The following is a 21,346-nucleotide window of genomic DNA, read 5'->3' on the forward strand; positions in this document are numbered from 1 at the left end:
ACTGCTCAACTTATCTTATTGCCTTTGTAACTGAGGCAACACAAATAGGAAAAGCTTACAGAGCTGGAAGGACTACCCAGTGCCAATACACTATGCATTCATGCACCTTTTCCTACTGGTTTGAGTCTGGTAGTATAGAACACATATAATCAAACTAAAGTTAATGCTACTGTCAGCTTTGAAAGGTTTTTTTCACCAGAGCAAATCCCATTTTACATAGTTAATTGACATCAGATAGGATCTGTGAGAGTTGCACATTTGTTCAGAGTTCTCAGAATTAACATTTTACTCTAAACTAGGTGTAAATAACACTTTACAATCTAAGGAAATCTGAGATGAAAATTTGCTTAGCAATAAACTGAAGCTTTAAGTTTCCATCAAGTACTAAACATCTGCAATTGATTTTTTCTGACAAGATCTGTTTTGCATTTATGCTGAAGCAAATTACATATAATAGTTGTGCTGAAATCCATTATCTTTCCCAAAGCAACCAGAAAAAGCACTTGGCAAGTCTGATCTATTAACCTATCATCTCTATGCTCTAAAGAGTAACTTCCCATCTGCATCATTACAGAAAAGACTAGACAATGAGACCATTTTTCTCAATGAAGGAAAGTAAGGAAATACACTAGAGCAATAGAGTTTATCTAAAAGAAAAAGAACCCCAAAGGCGCTGCCACTGTATTGAATAGCCTTCTGCTCTAATTTTCTCCCTCATGCAGCATTCATATACAGCATGTGCCTTACATCTCATGCTGTACTAATGTATTCTGGGCCTTCTGAAGCTACTCGCATAGTACCGAGTACTCCTGAGCAGAGGTTTTTGTGTTCTCGCCTAAAACAAGGCACTGCCTTAGTAGCACACCTCTCAACCTTCAAAATTACCAGTGCAAGACACAAGCAATCAAAATGTGTGACAAATTACTGAAACCTGTGCTTTGTTGCATGTTGTGACATAACTGACATTAGTGGATTTTAACTATAAAATCTATTTCAAAGTATATTTTCTCAGTGTGTGAATCAAATGAACTGTTTTTGCAATTTGTTACAGGTGGGGATTTAAGGAAATGGGCCTTGCACAGGATGTTTGGAATCTGGAGAACAATAAAATGCTGGGAATCAGGATTCTCCTCCTGGGTTTGGGAATGGGGTGTCGTCTAGGGTCAGTAGTGGTTACAGACAAAATAGCCAAGCAAATAGATTTGGCACATTCGTTCTGAAATATAGCGTGGCTGAGACCTGGGTCTGCCATGCTGTAAAACTCTGATCTTTGTTCTATTGCTAGCTATGTTAGAACTGTGCAACATCTCAGTTAACTTATCTTAAAAAATTAGGGGAAATTAATGATAGTTGCCTGCCTTCTATGGTAAGGACATGAGGCCATGGTTAGAAAGGTTGAAATGCACCAATGAATAGGAGAAGTGAGACCTGAACTCACGGTCTACTAGCCGTTGTCCAATAGATTACTTTGATGGGGAAGCCCTGTTTCTTGCTCCTCCAGAATATTGTTTCACTCAGTGGTGCAATGAGACAAGGAGCCCAAATTGTTTGCAAGGCAGAATGTACTACAAAATGTATCTGTGAGCTCTGGCTGTAGGATAATGGTTAATTGCAATGCACCATGTCAGCCAGATCTGAGTTTAGTCTACACAGGTTTCTCCCTAGTTTAGATGGGAAGCCACAAGCAAAGACCTATTACCAGGCTTTGCTTCTGTGTTGTGTGTGAATGGATGCATGATATTGTACAGCCACGGCAAGCTCAGTGTTTCAGCCAATGGTTGATTTGTTGTGCTTTCTTTGTTAGCATAGAGAGGGCTTTAAGAACTGAAAGGTAACTTCATGTAGTGTATATTATGGACACTTGGGTTGGTTTTGTTCTAGACAATGAAGTTCCTTCGGAGTGAAATGTTTAAGTAACTAATAAAACTAATAACTAAATGCCACCTCTCTTGGTACACGGGGCTGGGAAGAGAAATATAGTTTGCATAGTTATGTATGACCAGAAAAAGGCCATAGACCCTTCCCGGATGAACCAATTTCTTGACAGCTTTGACAACTCTAATCTGTATATGTATTAGCTTCAGTATGTTGGATTTTCCTATTTCGTTATAGTACCATAGCATTTCATTGACCCCCTTTCTATCAACTTTTCTGTGTTTTTCCTCATGTGAAGTGAGATGTGAACATGCCAAGGTCATCTTAAGGTGCACATATGTCTCTGCAGCTGCTTCAGGTGAAAAGGGACAATGGTCTCCAGAGTACAGCCTCACATCTATTCACTAGACATGAAGCATCTACACCAAACCCTGCTGCTTAATAGTATGAGGCTTGAGCAGTTCCAAGCAGTTTTTTTCAGCTGGAAAGCAACTTTCCAGCTGAAATGTTTAGGGGTTTCAATAGCAGAATCTATACTCAGAAGCCCTCTCCCTCTGAAGCTATGTTTAAACCATAGCTGGGTATAAGGATTTGTGTTCATCTTCTTGAAGATAAATACAAAAACAGTTCTTGATTCAGCCACCACTGTATCTACTTTCCCTTCAATCTGCCTTTCTGCCTTCACTGGAACAGGCTGCCCTGCATGCCCCATTCTGTCCCTTATGCTAACTGCAGTGCTTTGCACCTTTATTGCTGCCAATATTGTTATGCATAAGGAATACCTTCAAACATTTAACACCTTTTGCTTCCAGTGCTCTGTTGTGCAACATTTACAAAAGGGGAAACTGACACACAAAGATGTCAGTTGGTCAAGGCCACAGAAGTCAGTGCCAGAGCTGGGATTAGACCTCAGAAGTTCCTGATTTCCACACGCATGCTCTAATAACTAGATTACACTTCTCCCAGATCAAGGAGGACATCATTCTAACAGGTTTCAGAGTGCCAGAAGCCAGCAATGGTCCTGTGCATACTGACAGCCTGTTGCCGCTCCACTAAACTGAGTTCCTGAAATGTTTCGTCTGGAAAATATGTCTAGACAATAACACGCCCTGTCTGCAGGCAGTCTGAAACAATATAATACGGTGCGCATTAAGGGAGAAATTTCCCTGAGTTGAGGCCCCTTAACTTCTGTTGTCCAAGGACTCCATTCTCCATTCATCCAGGCCCTATTTCGTTCACTTAAAGGTTCGTCCAGATAAGAAAATGGCTTCTCTGGAATAGCAAAGGCTTTATACAGATAAGTAAAAGTTTAAAAGCAATACCTTTTTGGCTTCCTCGTGAGTCACTGAACTACCTTCTGCTTCATCTTTGGAGATCAAAGAAATTCCATCTGAGGAAAATCAAATCATATCAAAATATCATTATAAAGCTTTACCTGAAAACCACTCAATGTTACAAATGGAAAGTGTTTCGAATTCAAACTTCTAAATGTGTCATCGCTGACAAAAATAAAATAAAAAAAATCTCAAATTAAAAGGACACAGTAGTTTTCACAAGTGAGTCAACTATGGTGACATACAAGTAGAATTAATGCATATTTATACTTTACTGGAGGCATCCATTTAAGTAACTGGATATATTATGACAAATTATTGGGACACTGAAATCATAGATCAAATATGAAATCTAGGGAAAAATTATACTTCAAACAACATACTTCAAACATACAGTAGACCCTCCAACTTCTAATCATCCAAGAGAAGTTCACTTCTGCCACACAAACCAATGTTTACAAGACAGATTATGCAGAAAACACTTTATCTTCCCCATATGCAAATCTCAGATAGTGCAGCTTGTATTTGTAAATTCTTCTTCCTCCCAAAATTGTTCATCTTGCTGGAAATTCTGGTTTGTACTATCTGTAAATTATTACAACAGAACATACCAGCATGACTTTGGTTGGTCCAAATTTCCATTATGAACCCAGTATTTTCAAAGGTTTATTATGTGTCTAATTAAACTTCCTCAAGCCTGTTTTCTCCCTCCCCAGTTTCAACTGGATATGATATTCTTTGTGTGATGTCTTAAGCTGTTACTGTGCACTGCTGAACAACTGCTATGCTCTATCCCAGCAACGGCTGGATTTCAGCAATGGGTGCAAGTTGCCTCTATATGTAGTTGGGAATCCTTCTGTATGAAAAGTGCTATGCAAAAGCAAATTATATATTACCATACGTAAAATGAAAAGAGGCAACTGCGCATTTAGAGTATATTTTCATAAGCACTCATGCCAAGTAAAGGGAAGAATTTTTAGAGCATCAGGTTTTTCATGCTCATAAAAATCCTCACTTATTTGCCTAGTGCTCCTAGTTCATCCAAGTCTTTTAGAAGTATGCTGCCTTCCTCCTCAGTTTAATCATCAGTGCATCGTGTTACTACATATTCCTTCCTGCAGGTCACTCTTACATCACTGAAATATGTCACTGATCACTTTGTGTATGAGTCTTCTTTGCAGCTTCTGCCATCTGGGAGAGCCTTCCTCTCTCTCTCCTGTGCATCAGCTCTCCGTTTATTTTAAAATGTATCTGAAATATTGTCTCTTCCTTGCCCTACACCATTTAATTTTTCTCTCACTGTGCTATCAATTTACCATTGTAACTGAATTTAACTTGGTATAGCATTCTGAAATACTGTTTATATGAAATCAGTGCAAAACAAAGCGATATAGTAACGAAAGACAAGTTTTACATGGTATGCACCAACTCTCTACACTAGAAATGCTGGTCTGTGTTCATTTTCAGCGTCCAACTGCTAACATGTAGATTCCCCTCACACAATTTACCATTTGAAGAAAAACTGTGTGGGAGATGCAGAGGGAGAGTCAATTGTCATCATACCTTGTATCAGAATCTCCCAGAAATCAGTTAAGGTTTTGTCTTCCACCTTTTCTTTCAGGGCCTGGAGGAAATCATTAAAGCACTGCACCTCTGCCAGCTGGAAAAACAACAACAAAGATAACACAGAACAATAAAGTTAGCTTAATACCAAAGAGCTGTAATCTTAATGGATCATAAAGACACCTAACATGGGGAACAGGAAAAAAGACATTCCAAGCCATTGCACATTCATCTAGCTCCACTAGAACCAGAGCTTCTAATGTGCAGGGCGTCACAAAAGAAACTGGTTTCAGAGGAGCAGCCGCATTAGTCTGTATCCGCAAAAAGAAAAGGAGGACTTGTGGCACCTTAGAGACTAACCAATTTATTTGAGCATAAGCTTTCTTTCGTGAGCTACAGCTCACTTCATCAGATGCTGTAGCTCACGAAAGCTTATGCTCAAATAAATTGGTTAGTCTCTAAGGTGCCACAAGTACTCCTTTTCTTTTTACAAAAGAAATTGCATTTCACAAAGCTGCACACACCCTTTTGTGACTAGTTTTCTCTAAGTAGATATTTGGGGAATGGCACATTTCTCCTTTGCAACCACTAGGTCTCAGGTATTGTCTTTTCATATTAAGAAGCCACAACACTATCTGGTCCTTATTCTGCTGAGGCCAAAGGACCAAAACAACATTAAAATCTCTTTTAAATTTCCAATGTGGTATAATTGACTTAGGTCTGTTGATCTTGTCCTGTTGCTAGTTTGTCATAATCGCTGAAGGAACATAGTAGGTCTGCACATTATGCCCTGACATCTGACACAGAGTAGAGTTTTCGCATATTATCATTACCTTAATGGCCTCCTCTCTGAAAACTCTAATACAGTTGATGCTCTTCATGTAGTACTGTAAACCTTTAGTTTCCAAAAACTGTTCAATGCGGTTTATCAGCTGCTGGCTCACTGGAAGACAAAAAGAGGGAATGCATGCTTTCAGAAGGAAGCAAATCCTTCTGTTTAGCTGGCTGTACTTTGCCTGTTTCTCCCGAAGTCTGTTCTTCTGTAACTACAGCACATCTATTGGTAAAAAAAAGTCAATCATATCAATGTTGCATCAAGCTGCTCATCTCACCCAATAATGGAGTCCCTACTCTCAGATACAGAAAATAATCTTAATTTAATATATAAAATTTCTAACAAATCCCAATGTGGCTGAGGCAGGAGAATTTACAACTTGAGATCAAGAAAACTAGCACAGACCCTGCTTGCTTGGTGGACAGTAGAACTGGAGCACCTACTATCAGAAAGTTGAGAGAGGCTGTTTTACTTCACTAAGTATAATGCCTAAACCACCTATGAAAGACACACATTTCAATGAACACGTTTGGTTTTCCATAAGTGGTATAATGTCATAGCTGCAGCAACAGAATAATCTCTGGTTGCTAGACTCTCACTTGTGGATGTTACTAGAGATATCTTATTATCAGGGCCTTCTGAATACATTTTAGCCCTCAGTACAGTCATCGTAATCATTCTTCAAAGTGGAACATAGTGTAAACAATACCAGGGAAGATGTGTCTATATATCTACATTTACATAAATTGTGTGAGAGAGAAAGAGACAGAGGGAAGGAGACAGACAGACATGTAATGGTAAGAACTGGAATACCAACTGAATCCTCACTGCTGAGTGACTCAGAAGGCAGACAGTTGTAAAACATATTGGAAAATGTGAAAAGTAAAATGCAAAAAATAGAGACAGTGGAAGTCCTGAGTATTCTTCCACATTTTGTTCTTTTACTTGCTTAATGGTTAGTGAAAAATATTTGCCCAACTTCATCTGCTGTGTACATACACCCCAAAAAGGTCATGGTGAGAATGCCTATTCATTATGTACAGACATGGGCAATGGGACATACCCAGGATAACTCTGACAGCTAAGCAGCAACTCTAGTAATCAGATGAAAGATTTCCCTTTGCGTAAGTTTAGAAAAGGCTCAGATTAAGTTACAGTTTTGCTTTTCTAGTTCTTCTCCATATGTTATACTCATTTGGCGAACTTCTGCATTTTACTGTAATACTGTTAAATACATAAGATTCCCAGTGATAAATGATGCTGTGAAGTACAAAATAGCAGAGATGGATGAGGAGAAGTTATTTAGTTTTCAAATTCTGAAGCATTTCATATTTCATCTACAACACCAATAAAACTAAAACGCAAGTACAATATATAACAAGTCCCAAAAAACATTCTACTTAGACTTACTTAGTCAGCAATGTTGTATTTTAAGGCTTGTTTATCATAAGTGCTGTTCAGTCTGCTGAAGCATACATTATATGTACATACTTGCAAGTCCCAATCCATTGCAACTCAGGATAATAACTAAAGCAAATGATAATGCTTTTATAATTTCCGTTAATAGCTAATAAAGACCATCATCACTAGAGTAGTCATTATAACATACAAACTCCATAACCAGTTACTCAAAAGGTCTGCTAGAACTGAGATCATATAGGGTATTTTAACAGGTGCTTTCAGGAAACCACAGTCCAAGCATACCGTCAGGCTAAAAAAGAATTTAAGAAGTAAGTGTAACTAACATGTCTTATTTCTATATATATTTGCTAGAATAATCATATATTAGTTTCAGAGTAACAGCCGTGTTAGTCTGTATTCGCAAAAAGAAAAGGAGTACTTGTGGCACCTTAGAGACTAACCAATTTATTTGAGCATGAGCTTTCGTGAGCTACAGCTCACTTCATCGGATGCATACCGTGGAAACTGCAGCAGACTTTATATATACACAGAGAATATGAAACAATACCTCCTCCCCCTTCATTCTGATTATCTGTCTATCTTAGGCTGTCAGCTTTTCAAGGCAGGCATCATGCCTTCTTTATTTGGACAGCACTCGGCACACCATGGGAACTACTGGACACATACAATAACCAATACATTATTCTCTCTTGTTACTTATGATGCATACCCCAGTCCCTCTGATGGGAAGACAGGATTTTTCCCTAACTCTCTTACATGCAGTAGACATAAGCTTGTTATATGACAACACATGGTACTGATTTTCCATTGGATTATCTCATCAAAGCAGTGGACACCAACCCCAAGGTGTGCTGAGGCAAGCTAGAGCAGGGGTTCTCAACCCTTTTTTTTCGGAGGCCCCTCCAACATGCTATAAAAATGCCACAGCCCACCTGTGCCACAACTGTTTTTCTGCCCAGACAGTAGATTAAAAGCCAGGGCCAGCACTAGGGGGCAGCAAGCAGGGCAATAGCATGGTTGACAACCACTGAGCTAGAGCACTGGGAAAAGCCAAGAAGGATAGCACTGGTAGACACAATGGTTTAAGTTTGGGGTCAGAGAAATACAGAAGATTCCAGAACTGCTGAATCTGTATTCTACTCCTCTTTCACTCTTCTCCAGACTCTAAACCACATATGCAACTAGCCACCGGTTTCATGTTCTGCAAAACACTCACCTGAACTTTGTTTAAAGGACAATAGCTATTCTGACAAAGGTTGAAAAACAAGAGGCACCCCACACTCTCCCCATTATCTGTTGAATCTATGATGTCCATAGAGGAGGAAATGTACGATGGTTCTGTACAATGCTTGGCTGATGGCACAAAAAATTGAATTCAAATACACAAAAGGCTCACCCCTCCTCCACACAGGATGGTCACAACACTTATTTATTTATTTACTTTACCAGTAACTAACAAACTAAATTGAACTCCACAAGTTAAGTCAGTCCACTTTTTCATGCGTAACGATTTTCTCATTAAATGTTCTAATTTCTTACAAATTGCACTAATAAAAGCAAGTCCTGCTGTTTTTTTTCCCTCTTTCCTTTTAAATGCTGCCTTTTCATTGATGTGTTAAATTAAAACCCCAGGCACTAAGAGAGTATAATACGAGTCTTCATTGTCAGAATGATTCCTGCACACTGCTAGGAATTATCAGACACTTCGTTTATTCTTTTACATTTCTTTCTTTCTTTTTTTTTTTTTAATTTCTGTAGCATTGTTAGGCATCAGAACATGGAATTTTATATGTTAGAAATCTTGGACTGCTACTTTGTGAGATTTGTCCTAGGGGACTTAAAAAAAACCCAAATTGTGTCATGATGCAACTTTATAATCTGAGGAAGGGGCCTTAATTTTAAGTGAGAGTCTTTTAATATGATGGGAGAGCCTAGTCAAAAACAAGTCTGTCCTCAGATAGAAGAGCAATGATTAATGAACGTTACATGCAAGGACACAAGCGTCCCACAGTCCCTGCTCCGGCTAGTCTACCTAGCGATTGATTTTAGGCTGCCATTAGATAGAGCAGAATACAGTAACTAAGGATTGCACAAAGTCGTTCATAGTGGATTCTGCTCTTTGCCTCTGATAGGTTTGACAGTTCCGCTTGTTATTTCTTTCCTTTCCTTCTCCTTCCCACCAGCCCCCGCTTGTGATTTCTTGGTTTTGGTTGTCATGGGAAAGCTTTTGGCAAAAAATGAGTTTTGCAACATGCTCTGATAAGACTCAGGTGTCCCTTCAGTCTTATCTCCTGCTGTAGGTCATTCCACAGATGGGGGCTCTTGGCTAAGAATACCTTATCTCTGGCCTCTCAAGCTTCATCCTGGACACAATTAGCTGAACTGTCCCAGAGAAGCACAGCTGTCTTGGTGTCTTTTGATCAGAGAGTTGGTCTCTGATGTACCATATATGGGCCCCAAACACTGAGGACCTTTAAGAATGGACACCTTACCTGATCTGAACTGAGAGCCTTTATCCAGTTCAGAACATTGGTGTGATACATTCTTTTGTAATTTTTCTATCTAGAGAGAAGGACTACTACATTTTGCAGGAACTGGAATTCCTGTGTTACCCTGACCTGCAGTCCCAGTTGTCAGCATTTTCCCTCTCACCGCCAGAAAGTTTTGGTCTTCCCTACTTCTTTCCCATGGTACAGCTGATTGGGTTATATAAGGAATTGCATGATTATATGACGGGCAAACTACAGAATCAGATATTAGAGAAGGAGAAGAGCAACTAATTCATCCAGTCCATCTCTCTGTCAATGGAGGAGACATTCTCTGTTGCAAGATACATTTACTAGTGCTTCTACCTTTAGTGAAGGTTTCAGAGTAGCAGCCGTGTTAGTCTGTATCCGCAAAAAGGAGGACTTGGGGCACCTTAGAGACTAACCAATTTATTTGAGCATAAGCTTTCGTGAGCTACAGCTCACTTCATCGGATGCATTCAGTGGGGAAAAAAAAAAATGCATCCGATGAAGTGAGCTGTAGCTCACGAAAGCTTATGCTCAAATAAATTGGTTAGTCTCTAAGGTGCCACAAGTCCTCCTGTTCTTTTAACCTTTAGTGAAATACGCCAGATCGACTCCACTGGAGACTGCTGTCCTCTTTTTATCCACTGCATAGCAGCCCAAGCTTGCTCATGCTGCCCTGACATGGAGGGGTTACCCCACTGCTGAAAGTGCAGGTCAATTTCTATATACTATTCAGTTCAGCCCTTGTCCTCCTTGCCAACAAGGGTACTGACTGGCATCACGTGAGATGGTTGTTTTGTGATCCTAATACAGTCCTTAGTGAATAAGATTCCATATCAAAATACTCACCATCAGATGATAAAACTTATCAGGCACTATCAACTAGAGCTAGTTGATACCACAAATGAAAGGCTCCCTTCCCCATAACCAATCTCCTGAATCATCCAGTGCTCCAATCATAATGATTTGTAAGAAATGACAGTGCTCAGAGTAAGAGCTCATCAGTTACAGGAACTACGAACAAATATTGAACTGTTACACCATGACGATCATCAATTTGTAACTCAAGCACGTGAAGAATTAGATTCTAACTGGAAAACTGTTCTGCTTTTCAGAGACTTCCATCATCAGGTGTAAGAGGTGGCATTTAATTTAGGAATGGTTCCACAAACTTGACCTTCAAGGAATTCTCAATTCCTGTTTGTGGGCATGGCTACACTTGCAGATATAGAGTGCTGTGAGTTAAACCAGCCCTCAGAGAGCGCAGTAGGGAAAGCGAAGTAGTGTGTCCACACTGTCAGATTCAAGCGCACTGGTGTGGCCACATTAGCAGCTCTTACAACAGCCACAGAGAGCAGTGCATTGTGGTAGCTATCCCAGCATGCAAGTGGCTGCAACGTGCTTTTCAAATGGGGGGTGGGTGGGGAGTGTGACAGGGAGTGTGTTGTGTGTATGTGGGGGAAGAGACAGTGTGTTTTGGGGGGCTGAGAGCATGTCAGCATGCTGTCTTGTAAGTTCAGACAGCAGCAGACCCCCCTCTCGCCCGCCTCTCTGTCTCAAACACAGCATTCCACAGTAATGGTTTGCTTTATCCCACAGCAGATAAGCATGCCGGCTGTCAGAAACGAAGCTTTGAAAGGGGATATCCGCATTCCTGCAGCGATTCCAAAACAATGACAAGAGTGGCCACTTGACTTGCAGTGAGTGAACTATGAAGTGAGCTGTAGCTCACGAAAGCTTATGCTCAAATAAATTGGTTAGTCTCTAAGGTGCCACAAGTCCTCCTTTTCTTTTCACTTGACTTAAGGAGATTATGGGACGTTTCCGGAGGCCGATCAGAGTGCAGTAATGCAACACCTTGTTCACACTGACGCCGGGGCGTTTCAGCCAAGGCGCAGCAAGCTTTATGCTGCTCGTGGAGGTGGATTAACAGGAGCTGCAGAGTCCAGGCGCTCTAAGTGCCTTGCCAGTGTGGACAGGTCGTGAGTTAGGACGCCCAGGGCTGCTTTAATGCGCTCTAACTTGCAAGTGTAGCCAAGCCCACAAGGCTCTCCAAGTAGTTTCTTGCACAATGCAACTACCATACCTCAGTAAAGTGTCACCTTAGCAGGTAAAATCAATCAAGCAGTAGCTACTTTGTTCCAAGACAATAAACATACATACAAGTTCAACTTCTAAAGCCAAGTAGTTAAGAAGCCTCAAGCCAAGTAGTTAAGAAGTAAGAACTGCATTGCTTTAAAGACGCAGTAGTGAATAAACACTGATATATAATCTTGTATTGTGTTTGGGCCAAAACACAATACAACATACAATGCTTGATTAGATATTGAGGAGAAATAAACTACATACAATGACAGGTATAACTGGTAGCAGCTAAGCGACTGCATTGGGTGACCGTTAATCTGCAGATAAGAGGCAGATTTACAGAGAACTTCCAAGCAATTTAATACATAAATCTTCTAATGGCTTAAGTATTTTCATCAAATCAGTCATGGATTTTGGTATATCTGGCAGCAAAGTACAAACTATCTCTGATATATGAAAGATACCCGGGGTGGTAAGCAAACAGATGAACTAAAATCAAATACATACCAAAAAGAAATACTAGTGTCTTGTAATAAACCTTAAAAATCTTTGTTGCACTTCTTTATACAGAGATGCTTATCAAGCAAGTACCACCCCAGTTTGAACATTTGCTAAATTTCCAAATCAAATCTATCATCACAGCAATTCACTTACTAACATGAAACAATCTGATGTAAAACCACCTGGATACAATTTCTACTTATGAGAAGATTTGCAAAGCTATGGAAACACTATGAGTCTCCTAGGCCTAGCAGGATACTTGCTGGGATCTATACATGGGGATGTGATGCACTGACTGACTCTCTATGTCATTTCTCTGCAATGTCTGGGAGTAAGAAAAATTGACAACATTGCAACAAGCAGAAAGACTCAAAGAGTGACAGTGGTATTAGTAATTCTTTCTAGGCATTTCTACAGTGCTCTTCACCATAAATTCCACAGCTGTAATTGCAGCAATGCCTCTTTACTCGGAGAATACTGAAAGTTCTTCTAATCTGAACTGATTGCTGGACATCAGACACCACATTGCCAGAACCAGCATGTGTTTTGGCCACAATGGAGGCTGTCAGATAAGATTTTTGCTGCTAACCAACTGCAAGGAAAATTCACAGAATAAAACAAAGATCTTTGCACATTCTTTTATCAATCCAACTCAAGTCTGTCAGCAACCCTAGTCTCTGGGGACTTATAAGAAAATATGGCTGCCAGGATAAGATGTCCACTATTATCCAACAATTGGAGAATAGACAGCATGCTTGTAAAAGTCTATCCAGGTAAAATGATGTTCAACCCTTTTGGCACTATAATGATGGCAGGGTGCATAATGTCCCTCCTGTGTTTCAGACTTTTCTTTTGTAGGTGAAGCAACTCGTGATCTATCCCTGGAGTAAAGACTAGATTTCACTCAGAGAAACTAATCTATTTTATTTGCATGCACTGACAAAGTTGTCAGAAGCCCATATTAGAGGAACTGCTCTTTGTGGATGACTGAGCACTTGTAACCTACTCTAAGCAAGACTTCATATTATGACATATTTGTGGCCATGAACAGTAAACAACAGAGTGAAGCTATTTGAAAAAAAACACAGGCTATGAAAAATGCCAGTTTCATCTGCAATAATTATCACACCAGTAAGTTGGCCTCCTCAAATACAGCAGACCATGTCAGCCACAAGTGGTACTGTACAGCGACAAACTACAAACGCTCCAATTACAAAGTGAAGATGATTATGGTTTGACAACAAATTGGAGTGCCAGTCTCAGAGAGTGCTTCTGCCCCTGCCTGTTTGAAATTGGGACAACGCTTGTGCCTGTCTGAAATCAGGACATTCTCTAATCAACCCCAATAGATACAATATACTTTCAATGAGCTGGCTTCTGCTAACTAAAAGGGTTACACATTGTGTATACTGTGAAACTCAGCACATGGCCCTCTGTTTACTTAGCACGCACACTGCTTTCTTCCATGAATGCCATAAAGCTAGAGCCCACTCTTGTAAAGTGCTACCACAGTCACTGCACAGGACCAGCTTGTACCCTTCTTCGTGTCTTTAAAACAAAAAATATTCTGTCAAGCCTTTCTGAAGGGTTTTTTCATGCTTGGGTTTTTGTTGTTGTTGTTTTAACCTGGGAAATACCAGAAACATCAGGTCCAGGCTTCAATGGTTTTGCTGGAGAACTTGCTGGGGATGGTGTAAGATGTGTATCATTAGTGTCCTCACCTTAATAATGGAGAAAGGAGGTGGTGGCGTGGTTGACCTTTAAAATACTACTTTTTAACACCTATATAACTTTAATGTCTAAAAAATACCTTCTTTTCTCCAAAATATTAAAACAGTCAGATTAAACTTCCTTCCTTGGAAGTTTTTAAGGTCAGGCTTGACAAAGCCCTGGCTGGGATGATTTAACTGGGAATTGGTCCTGCTTCAAGCAGGGGGTTGGACTAGATGACCTTCAGGGGTCCCTTCCAACCCTGATATTCTATGATTCTATGATTCTATGAAAAATCCTTTCTCCTCTTATTAGCTCAATTTTTATTCTCTTAGCTCTTGCACAGTCATTTGACTAGGTCTTCAGTCAGCACAGGGGGGTTTTTTTTATTCCACATTTTTTTTTTTTATTTTTCATTAGAAATTGAGATTCTGCCTGGCATGGAAGACTCTCAGGCATTTCTTCTACCTCATAAAGAAGCAAAATCGAACACAATCTCTTTTTTCTCTCATTTGTATGTCAGATTTTAAAATAATGAAATGGAGGTTGGTATCTGGCTACTTTTTTCAATAAACTATTTGAATGTCACATAATATATCTTTCTCTGCATAGGGGCTTTACATTTCACATTTCCTGCAAGAAAAAAATATTTCCCTCCTTAAGTATGATATCAAAAGAATAATGGAGCTGTAGCTCACGAAAGCTTATGCTCAAATAAATTTGTTAGTCTCTAAGGTGCCACAAGTCCTCCTGTTCTTTTATCAAAAGAATAAAAATCCAAAACCATTCAGTAAGTTGAAGGTAGGGTCCACTATTATACACCACAAGAAAGCAATATATCAAGCCATTAAAAAGTATGTCTGTAATTTTTTTATATATCAAGCTACTATTAAGGCTTTAAAGAAGAAAAATGAATGTGCTGAAAATGTTTTTATTTACACAGTGTTTCCCATCTCTCTTCCTTAATGGGTATCTGAACTACATTCCTTACAACCATATCCTGTAATTATAGCCCTTATCATACACAAAATGAAGGCAGATTGCTGGAAGCAACAAAAGCCATCCAGACACAGATGGCAACCATTTCAGGGACAGCTACTGAATAACGGACAAGTTTAAATATAACTTTAAATATAAATAGTTTTCAGTATGTCCATTATGCAAATTTTAGTATTTGTGGCTTAAATCGCTTTCCTGCATGATTTAATTAATTGCTGCAACAGAGTATTTTATTTATGGTTTTTATTTGGATTCCACTTTAGCCTACAGTATAGTCCACTGCATCTTGATGAATCTGAGATTTGGAAGTACAATGTCAAATACAATTTCTGAATGAGGGGATTTCTGCTGTTTGCTTTAATTAAAAACCATTTAAAAAAACAGGCCATTTTTTTATAATTTAAGTGAGTTTTGACTATCAAACTTCTGAGCAATAAACTGTGATTTAAGCTTTAACAGATGGTATTCATAAATTAATATACATCTTAGCATACACATCAATCTGTGTTTCAAAGGTGCAAAGAACTGAGTGAAATACCCATGAACTACATGCTGCTGATACCTTTTGTTTTGATTAGCAAACAAACATGACAGTTAGTGGCAGTCGGTTGTGGGAGGACATACTTCATCTACTCAGAACCTTAAAAGAATGAAAATACTAAGCAGAAAGTCTTGTGCAGCCCTTTCCATCTTCATTTTGCCTAAAACACTATTGTTAACACCCTCCGTAAGGCTTTCACTTCTATCTCCTACAGGCAACAATGCATACCCAACTTCATCCAACTTACACTTCAATGCAAAATCTTAACAGTGACCTCTTATGCTTTTATATCAGCACATCAAACTATGACATTCTGTGGATCTTGGTAGGTATTCTGCTTTACCGCTGCTAATCTTGACTGCTGCATTTATTTCGCAAAAAACAGAGTAGCTTGAAATTAATATGGAGGTGTGGCCGTCGGAGACTGCCCATTCAGAAAAGAGACCTGGCTGCTTGGATCAAGATGGAACAACGAATGCATCCCAAGAATGTAGCTTCCAGCAGCCAAACATCCATAAAAAAGCTGGCAACCATGAGCCTCCTTGTAGAACTCTATGGGCTGCACTTTGACGACCGCCAGTCGTAGTTTGTAGAGGCCACCTGCAAATCCAATAAAGTACCTCCTACTGGGGGAGCAACCAAGGTAGGAGCCCTGTCTTTCCCTGGGCAGGAGAAAAGCACAGCCAAAACCAACAAATGGATCATGGGGGGAAAGGGAAAGCAAGGTGTCATAGAAAGAATTCATGATCCAAAATAAGTGAAAATCTTTTCCCAATCCCCTCCCCCTAAAAATAGTAGATTCTCTCTTTTACCAGCATTTCAAAGCAGTTTCTTTCTCACTTACACTGTTCCTAACATAAAAAGAAAAGGAGTACTTGTGGCACCTTAGAGACTAACAAATTTATCTGAGCATAAGCTTTCGTGAGCTACAGCTCACTTCATCGGATGCATGCAATGGAAAATACAGTGGGGAGATTTATATACACAGAAAACATGAAACAATGGGTGTTACCATACAGACTGTAACAAGAGTGATCAGGTAAGGTGACCTATTACCAGCAGGAGAGGGGGGGGGGGGGAAGAGGGGGGGGGTCTTTAGTAGTGATAATCAAGGTGGGTCATTTCCAGCAGTTGACAAGAACGTGTGAGGAACAGTAGGGGGGGAAATAAACGTGGGGAAATAGTTTTATTTTGTGTAATGACACATCCACTCCCAGTCTTTATTCAAAGTCTAAGTTAATTGTATCCAGTTTGCAAATTAATTCCAATTCAGCAATCTCTCATTGGAGTCTGTGTTTGAAGTTTTTTTGTTGAAGAATTGCCACTTTTAATTGTTTGTAATCGAGTGACCAAAGAGATTGAAGTGTTCTCCAACTGGTTTTTGAATGTTATATTTCTTGACGTCTGAATTGTGTCCACTTATTCTTTTACGTAGAGACTGTCCAGTTTGGCCAACGTACATGGCAGAAGGGCATTGCTGGCACATGATGGCATATATTACATTGGTAGATGTGCAGGTGAATGAGCCTCTGATAGTGTGACTGATGTGATTAGGCCCTATGATGGTGTCCCCTGAATAGATATGTGGACACAGTTGGCAACAGGCTTTGTTGCAAGGATAGGTTCCTGGGTTAGTGTTTTTGTTGTGTGGTTGCTGGTGAGTATTTGCTTCAGGTTGGGGGGCTGTCTGTAAGGAAGGACTGGCCTGTCTCCCAAGATCTGTGAAAGCGATGGGTCGTCCTTCAGGATAGTTTGTAGATCCTTGATGATGCGCTGGAGAGGTTTTAGTTGGGGGCTGAATGTGATGGCTAGCGGCGTTCTGTTATTTTCTTTGTTAGGCCTGTCCTGTAGTAGGTGGCTTCTGGGTACTCTTCTGGCCCTGTCAATCTGTTTCTTCACTTCAGCGATGGGTATTGTAGTTGTAAGAATGCTTGATAGAGATCTTGTAGGTGTTTGTCTGAGGGGTTGGAGCAAATGCGGTTGTATCGTAGAGCTTGGATGTAGAAAATGGATCGTGTGGTGTGGTCTGGATGAAAGCTGGAGGCAAGTAGGTAGGAATAGCGGTCAGTAGGTTTCTGGTATAGGGTGGTGTTTATGTGACCACTGCTTATTAGCACCGTAGTGTCCAGGAAGTGGATCTCTTGTGTGGACTGGTCCAGGCTGAGGTTGATGGTGGGATGGAAATTGTTGAAATCATGGTGGAATTCCTCAAGGGCTTCTTTTCCATGGGTCCAGATGATGATGTCAACAATGTAGCGCAAGTAGAGTAGGGGCGTTAGGGGACGAGAGCTGAGGAAGCATTGTTCTAAATCAGCCATAAAAATGTTGGCATACTGTGAGGCCATGCGCGTACCCATAGCAGTGCCGCAGATTTGAAAGTATACATTGTCCCCAAATGTGAAATAGTTATGGGTGAGGAGAAAGTCACAAAGCTCAGCCACCAGGTTTGCCGTGATATTATCGGGGATACTGTTCCTGACGGCTTGTAGTCCATCTTTGTGTGGAATGTTGGTGTAGAGGGCTTCTACATCCATAGTGGCCAGGACGGTGTTTTCAGGAAGATCACCAATGGATTGTAGTTTCCTCAGGAAGTCAGTGGTGTCTCGAAGATAGCTGGGAGTGCTGGTGGCGCAGGGCCTGAGGGGGAGTTTACATAGCCAGACAATCCCGCTGTCAGGGTGCCAATGCCTGAGATGATGGGGCGTCCAGGATTTCCAGGTTTATGGATCTTGGGTAGCAGACAGAATACCCCTGGTGGGGATTCTAGGGGTGTGTCTGTGCAGATTTGTTCTTGTGCTTTTGTTCCTAACATGCAATCACTATCAGTCACCAAAAGGGGGCTTTAATGCAAAAGAGCAGGTTCTCAAACAAGTGAAGACTATTTCTGAACACATTCTGCCCATACCTGAAAGCCAAGGTTTTCAGAGACAGAGGGTCCCTTTAACATTTTCTGGGAGGCAGCACCTGAAACCGCTGCACCTGTCTGCACCTTGGTACAGGATCACTCTTCTCATTGTATTCCAGGTTGGATCTCGTTTGCAGCTCTAAGTCTTTTACTCAATCCACTGTAACTGTGCTCCATAAATATTTTCAGGATTCCTAGAGATTATGCTAAACTGATGGCCAACCCCAGAAGGGTGAGGGGAGGGAAATGGTGTAAACACAGAGGAAATTATACTTGGATTTTCAAGATCAGGACATGCAAATATCACAGTTAATGGACTGGTCACTGCAGTCTGCACTTTCTCTCGCCTCTACATCAATGTCCCCCTTCTTTTCTTTTCTTTTCTGAGTGCTGAATAATAGGCTGATTGAGTGCACATTTAATACATACAAGTGCTGCATTCCTATCTCCCATCATTCATATACTAGCTATTCATACTCTCACTTTCACTTCTCCCCTAATTTCACCTATCCTCATTCACGCACTCACGAGAGTAACAGGGGATACCTATTTATTTATGCAGATTATTAGAAACTAAATTCTTATTTCTTCACAGAACAGGATAAATCAGCAGTAGCAGGACAGATTTCTCACATGTGGCCCTCCCAACATGCCTCAATCCTGATGCAGAAAAACCACTTCTCCATAAGTGAGCAGAATGTTCAGTTTATACAGTTCACGCAATCCCTGCCCTCAGCTGAGGCTGTCAACAAGAGAGCCAATTAGTGCCAACTGTGGTGATGATTTTTCTGTTATGGATATTTGAACACTGAAGATGCTGTTAAATAGAGTTAAGACCGATAAAAGCACCTTACCTTCCTTGAAGTTTGCATTCTTCTGCCTCACTAGAAAACAGAAGTTTTCTGCAGGGTTAATACTTCCAACCTACAAAAGATTGAGGAATGATTATACTACATGACAATGCACAGCTCCTCTTTCCTCCTGTATATCAACAGAAATATTTACAATTCAATTTATTTTAATATGGATGGAGAAGCTACATTTTTTGGTATTATGGGGTCAAATAAAAGACAATTCTTAGGATGCAATGTTAACCCTGATCAAAGGCTAGGTTTGATATGAACAGCTATACAAGATGAACTTACACTTCCTGTACTTCCCTCCTATGAACTGATCACATTCTCTAGGCACTGGAGGTCAGAAGTACAGTAATTCAGGCTGCTGGCTAGTTCAGCTTTCAGACTTTTTGGAGCAAAGACTGCTTATTCATCCTAACACAGTGGTTCTCAAACTAGGGCTGTAGCTTGTTCAGGGAAAGCCCCTGGCGGGGTGGGCTGGTTTGTTTACCTGCCGCATCCGCAGGTTTGGCTGATCGCGGCTCCTACTGGTCGCGATTTGCCGCTCCAGGCCAATCGGGGCTGCAGAAAGGGTGGCCAGCACATCCCTCAGCCTGCGCTGCTTCCCACAGCCTCCACTGGCCTGGAGCAGCGAACCGCGGCCAGTGGGAGCTGCCATCGGCAGAACCTGCGAACGCGGCAGGTAAACAAACCAGCCCGGCCCGCCAGGGGCTTCCCCTGAACAAGTAGCGGCCCTAGCTTGAGAACCACTGTCCTAACACATGCTTAAATAGGAGTGAGAGTTCTTAGCAATGTCGGTACAGAGTAGTTGGTTTGGCCCTCCAATAAGACACTGGAAATGAAAAGCTAATACTCAATTCAGCTAACTGCTGCCCTTTCTGGTCCAGTCTGACATTTCAGAACTGACACTTTGAGAAAGCATGCAAGTGCAGAGACCTCACAAAATCTAAGGGAACTAAAAGCACGTCAGGCATAAAGAAAGATTCACTGCACAAATGGGCAGAAGAGCTACAGAAATACACATCTACACTGCTTAGCATCCTTTTTCCAGAGTACCACATTAACTCTGAGTTAGAACAAAATATGAGGTCAGTCGTCTTCTCTTCGAAAGGTTCCACTGTTCCAAAGGTAGAGGAGAAATGCTCTTGGCTTTGTTCCCTACTTGATAAATCTAACCCACAACGTTATATTCTTCTTTAAGGCCAAATTTTGCCTTCTGTTAAGTACTGGCTTGTGGATCTGAGGGAAGTACTTGGCCCCTAGTATTCTAACAGCAAACTGAAAAGAATGCAAGGAAAAGGTATATAATTTTTTAGGTTGCAAGTAACTTTCACAGTAAAGGTCTGGGAATAGAAAAAGGCTATGTAGCCAATCCATTTGCAGTTTGCATCCTGTAATACTTTGCCTCTGAGGGGCCCCCTTTTGGCTTCAGGGAAAAGGTGTACTTAAATTCTGCTCCCTAAACAGTAAGTCAAAATTCTTCTAAATTTATTTTATATTTTAATGCTTTACAAGCAAACATTTCTTACACAGATCTTCTAATAAATTGCTTCTTTGAAAGCCCATCTGTTAGTGGGTTGGGGTTTGTTTGTTTTTTTTTCCAAAAGTATACCATGCTATGCTATTAGAAGATCTGATTTTTATGTTCAGTGTGAAATGAGCACAGCCCTCTTTCTTTTTTAATCATGTCATACATTTCAAGTGTTGAAAAGAACTGAGATATCCTTTTATCTTAATTTATATAAAATAACTATTTTTCTCTGACACCAAAATCAAGCAAGCAAAGGAAGATGCATAGCTCCGACACATACTTGCATGCCAATGAAGCCTAACAGATAGGAAGCTAATTTACCTGTTTAACTTTGGTGGCAGAATTAACCAATTTTGTGATTTGTATCCCCAAGCAATACAAACAATAGGTTCTGAAATCATAGCAACATTTGGAAAAATGGAATATCAAGGATTTTATTCTGTTTTTTAAAGAAGATACAAGAGAAAACAAAGAGCACAAATTCTGCTCTTGTATCTAACAGTGAATCTCAGTTCTGAAATTCTATTTCCCTTACACCTATGGAATAGCTCTTGGGAGTTCCATGCATGTCGGGAAGGAAGAATTTTGCCTTAAAAGCAATCAGAGCTAGCTGGCTACTATATTCAGGGCTAGTCAGTTCATTTTACATCCAGCAGAAAGTAATCTCAAAATTCT

The 21,346-nt window shown here is 40.4% G+C and overlaps 1 protein-coding gene across 3 annotated transcripts in view; it reads right to left on the minus strand.

Annotated features, from left to right (window-relative positions):
- Positions 1 to 21,346, minus strand: part of XRCC5 (X-ray repair cross complementing 5) — a 71,783-nt gene that overhangs the window by 4,218 nt on the left and 46,219 nt on the right. For all 3 annotated transcript variants that reach the window (XM_077829538.1, XM_077829540.1, XM_077829539.1), the window contains 4 exons: positions 19,138 to 19,207; positions 5,606 to 5,715; positions 4,773 to 4,869; positions 3,198 to 3,265 (listed from right to left, as the gene is read on the minus strand). In XM_077829538.1, the coding sequence (XP_077685664.1) occupies positions 3,198 to 3,265; positions 4,773 to 4,869; positions 5,606 to 5,715; positions 19,138 to 19,207 (345 nt within the window). The remainder of the gene's footprint in view (positions 1 to 3,197; positions 3,266 to 4,772; positions 4,870 to 5,605; positions 5,716 to 19,137; positions 19,208 to 21,346) is intronic.

This window comes from Eretmochelys imbricata, chromosome 11, assembly GCF_965152235.1.
Source record: "Eretmochelys imbricata isolate rEreImb1 chromosome 11, rEreImb1.hap1, whole genome shotgun sequence".
In the NCBI taxonomy this organism is placed as follows: Eukaryota; Metazoa; Chordata; order Testudines; family Cheloniidae; genus Eretmochelys; species Eretmochelys imbricata.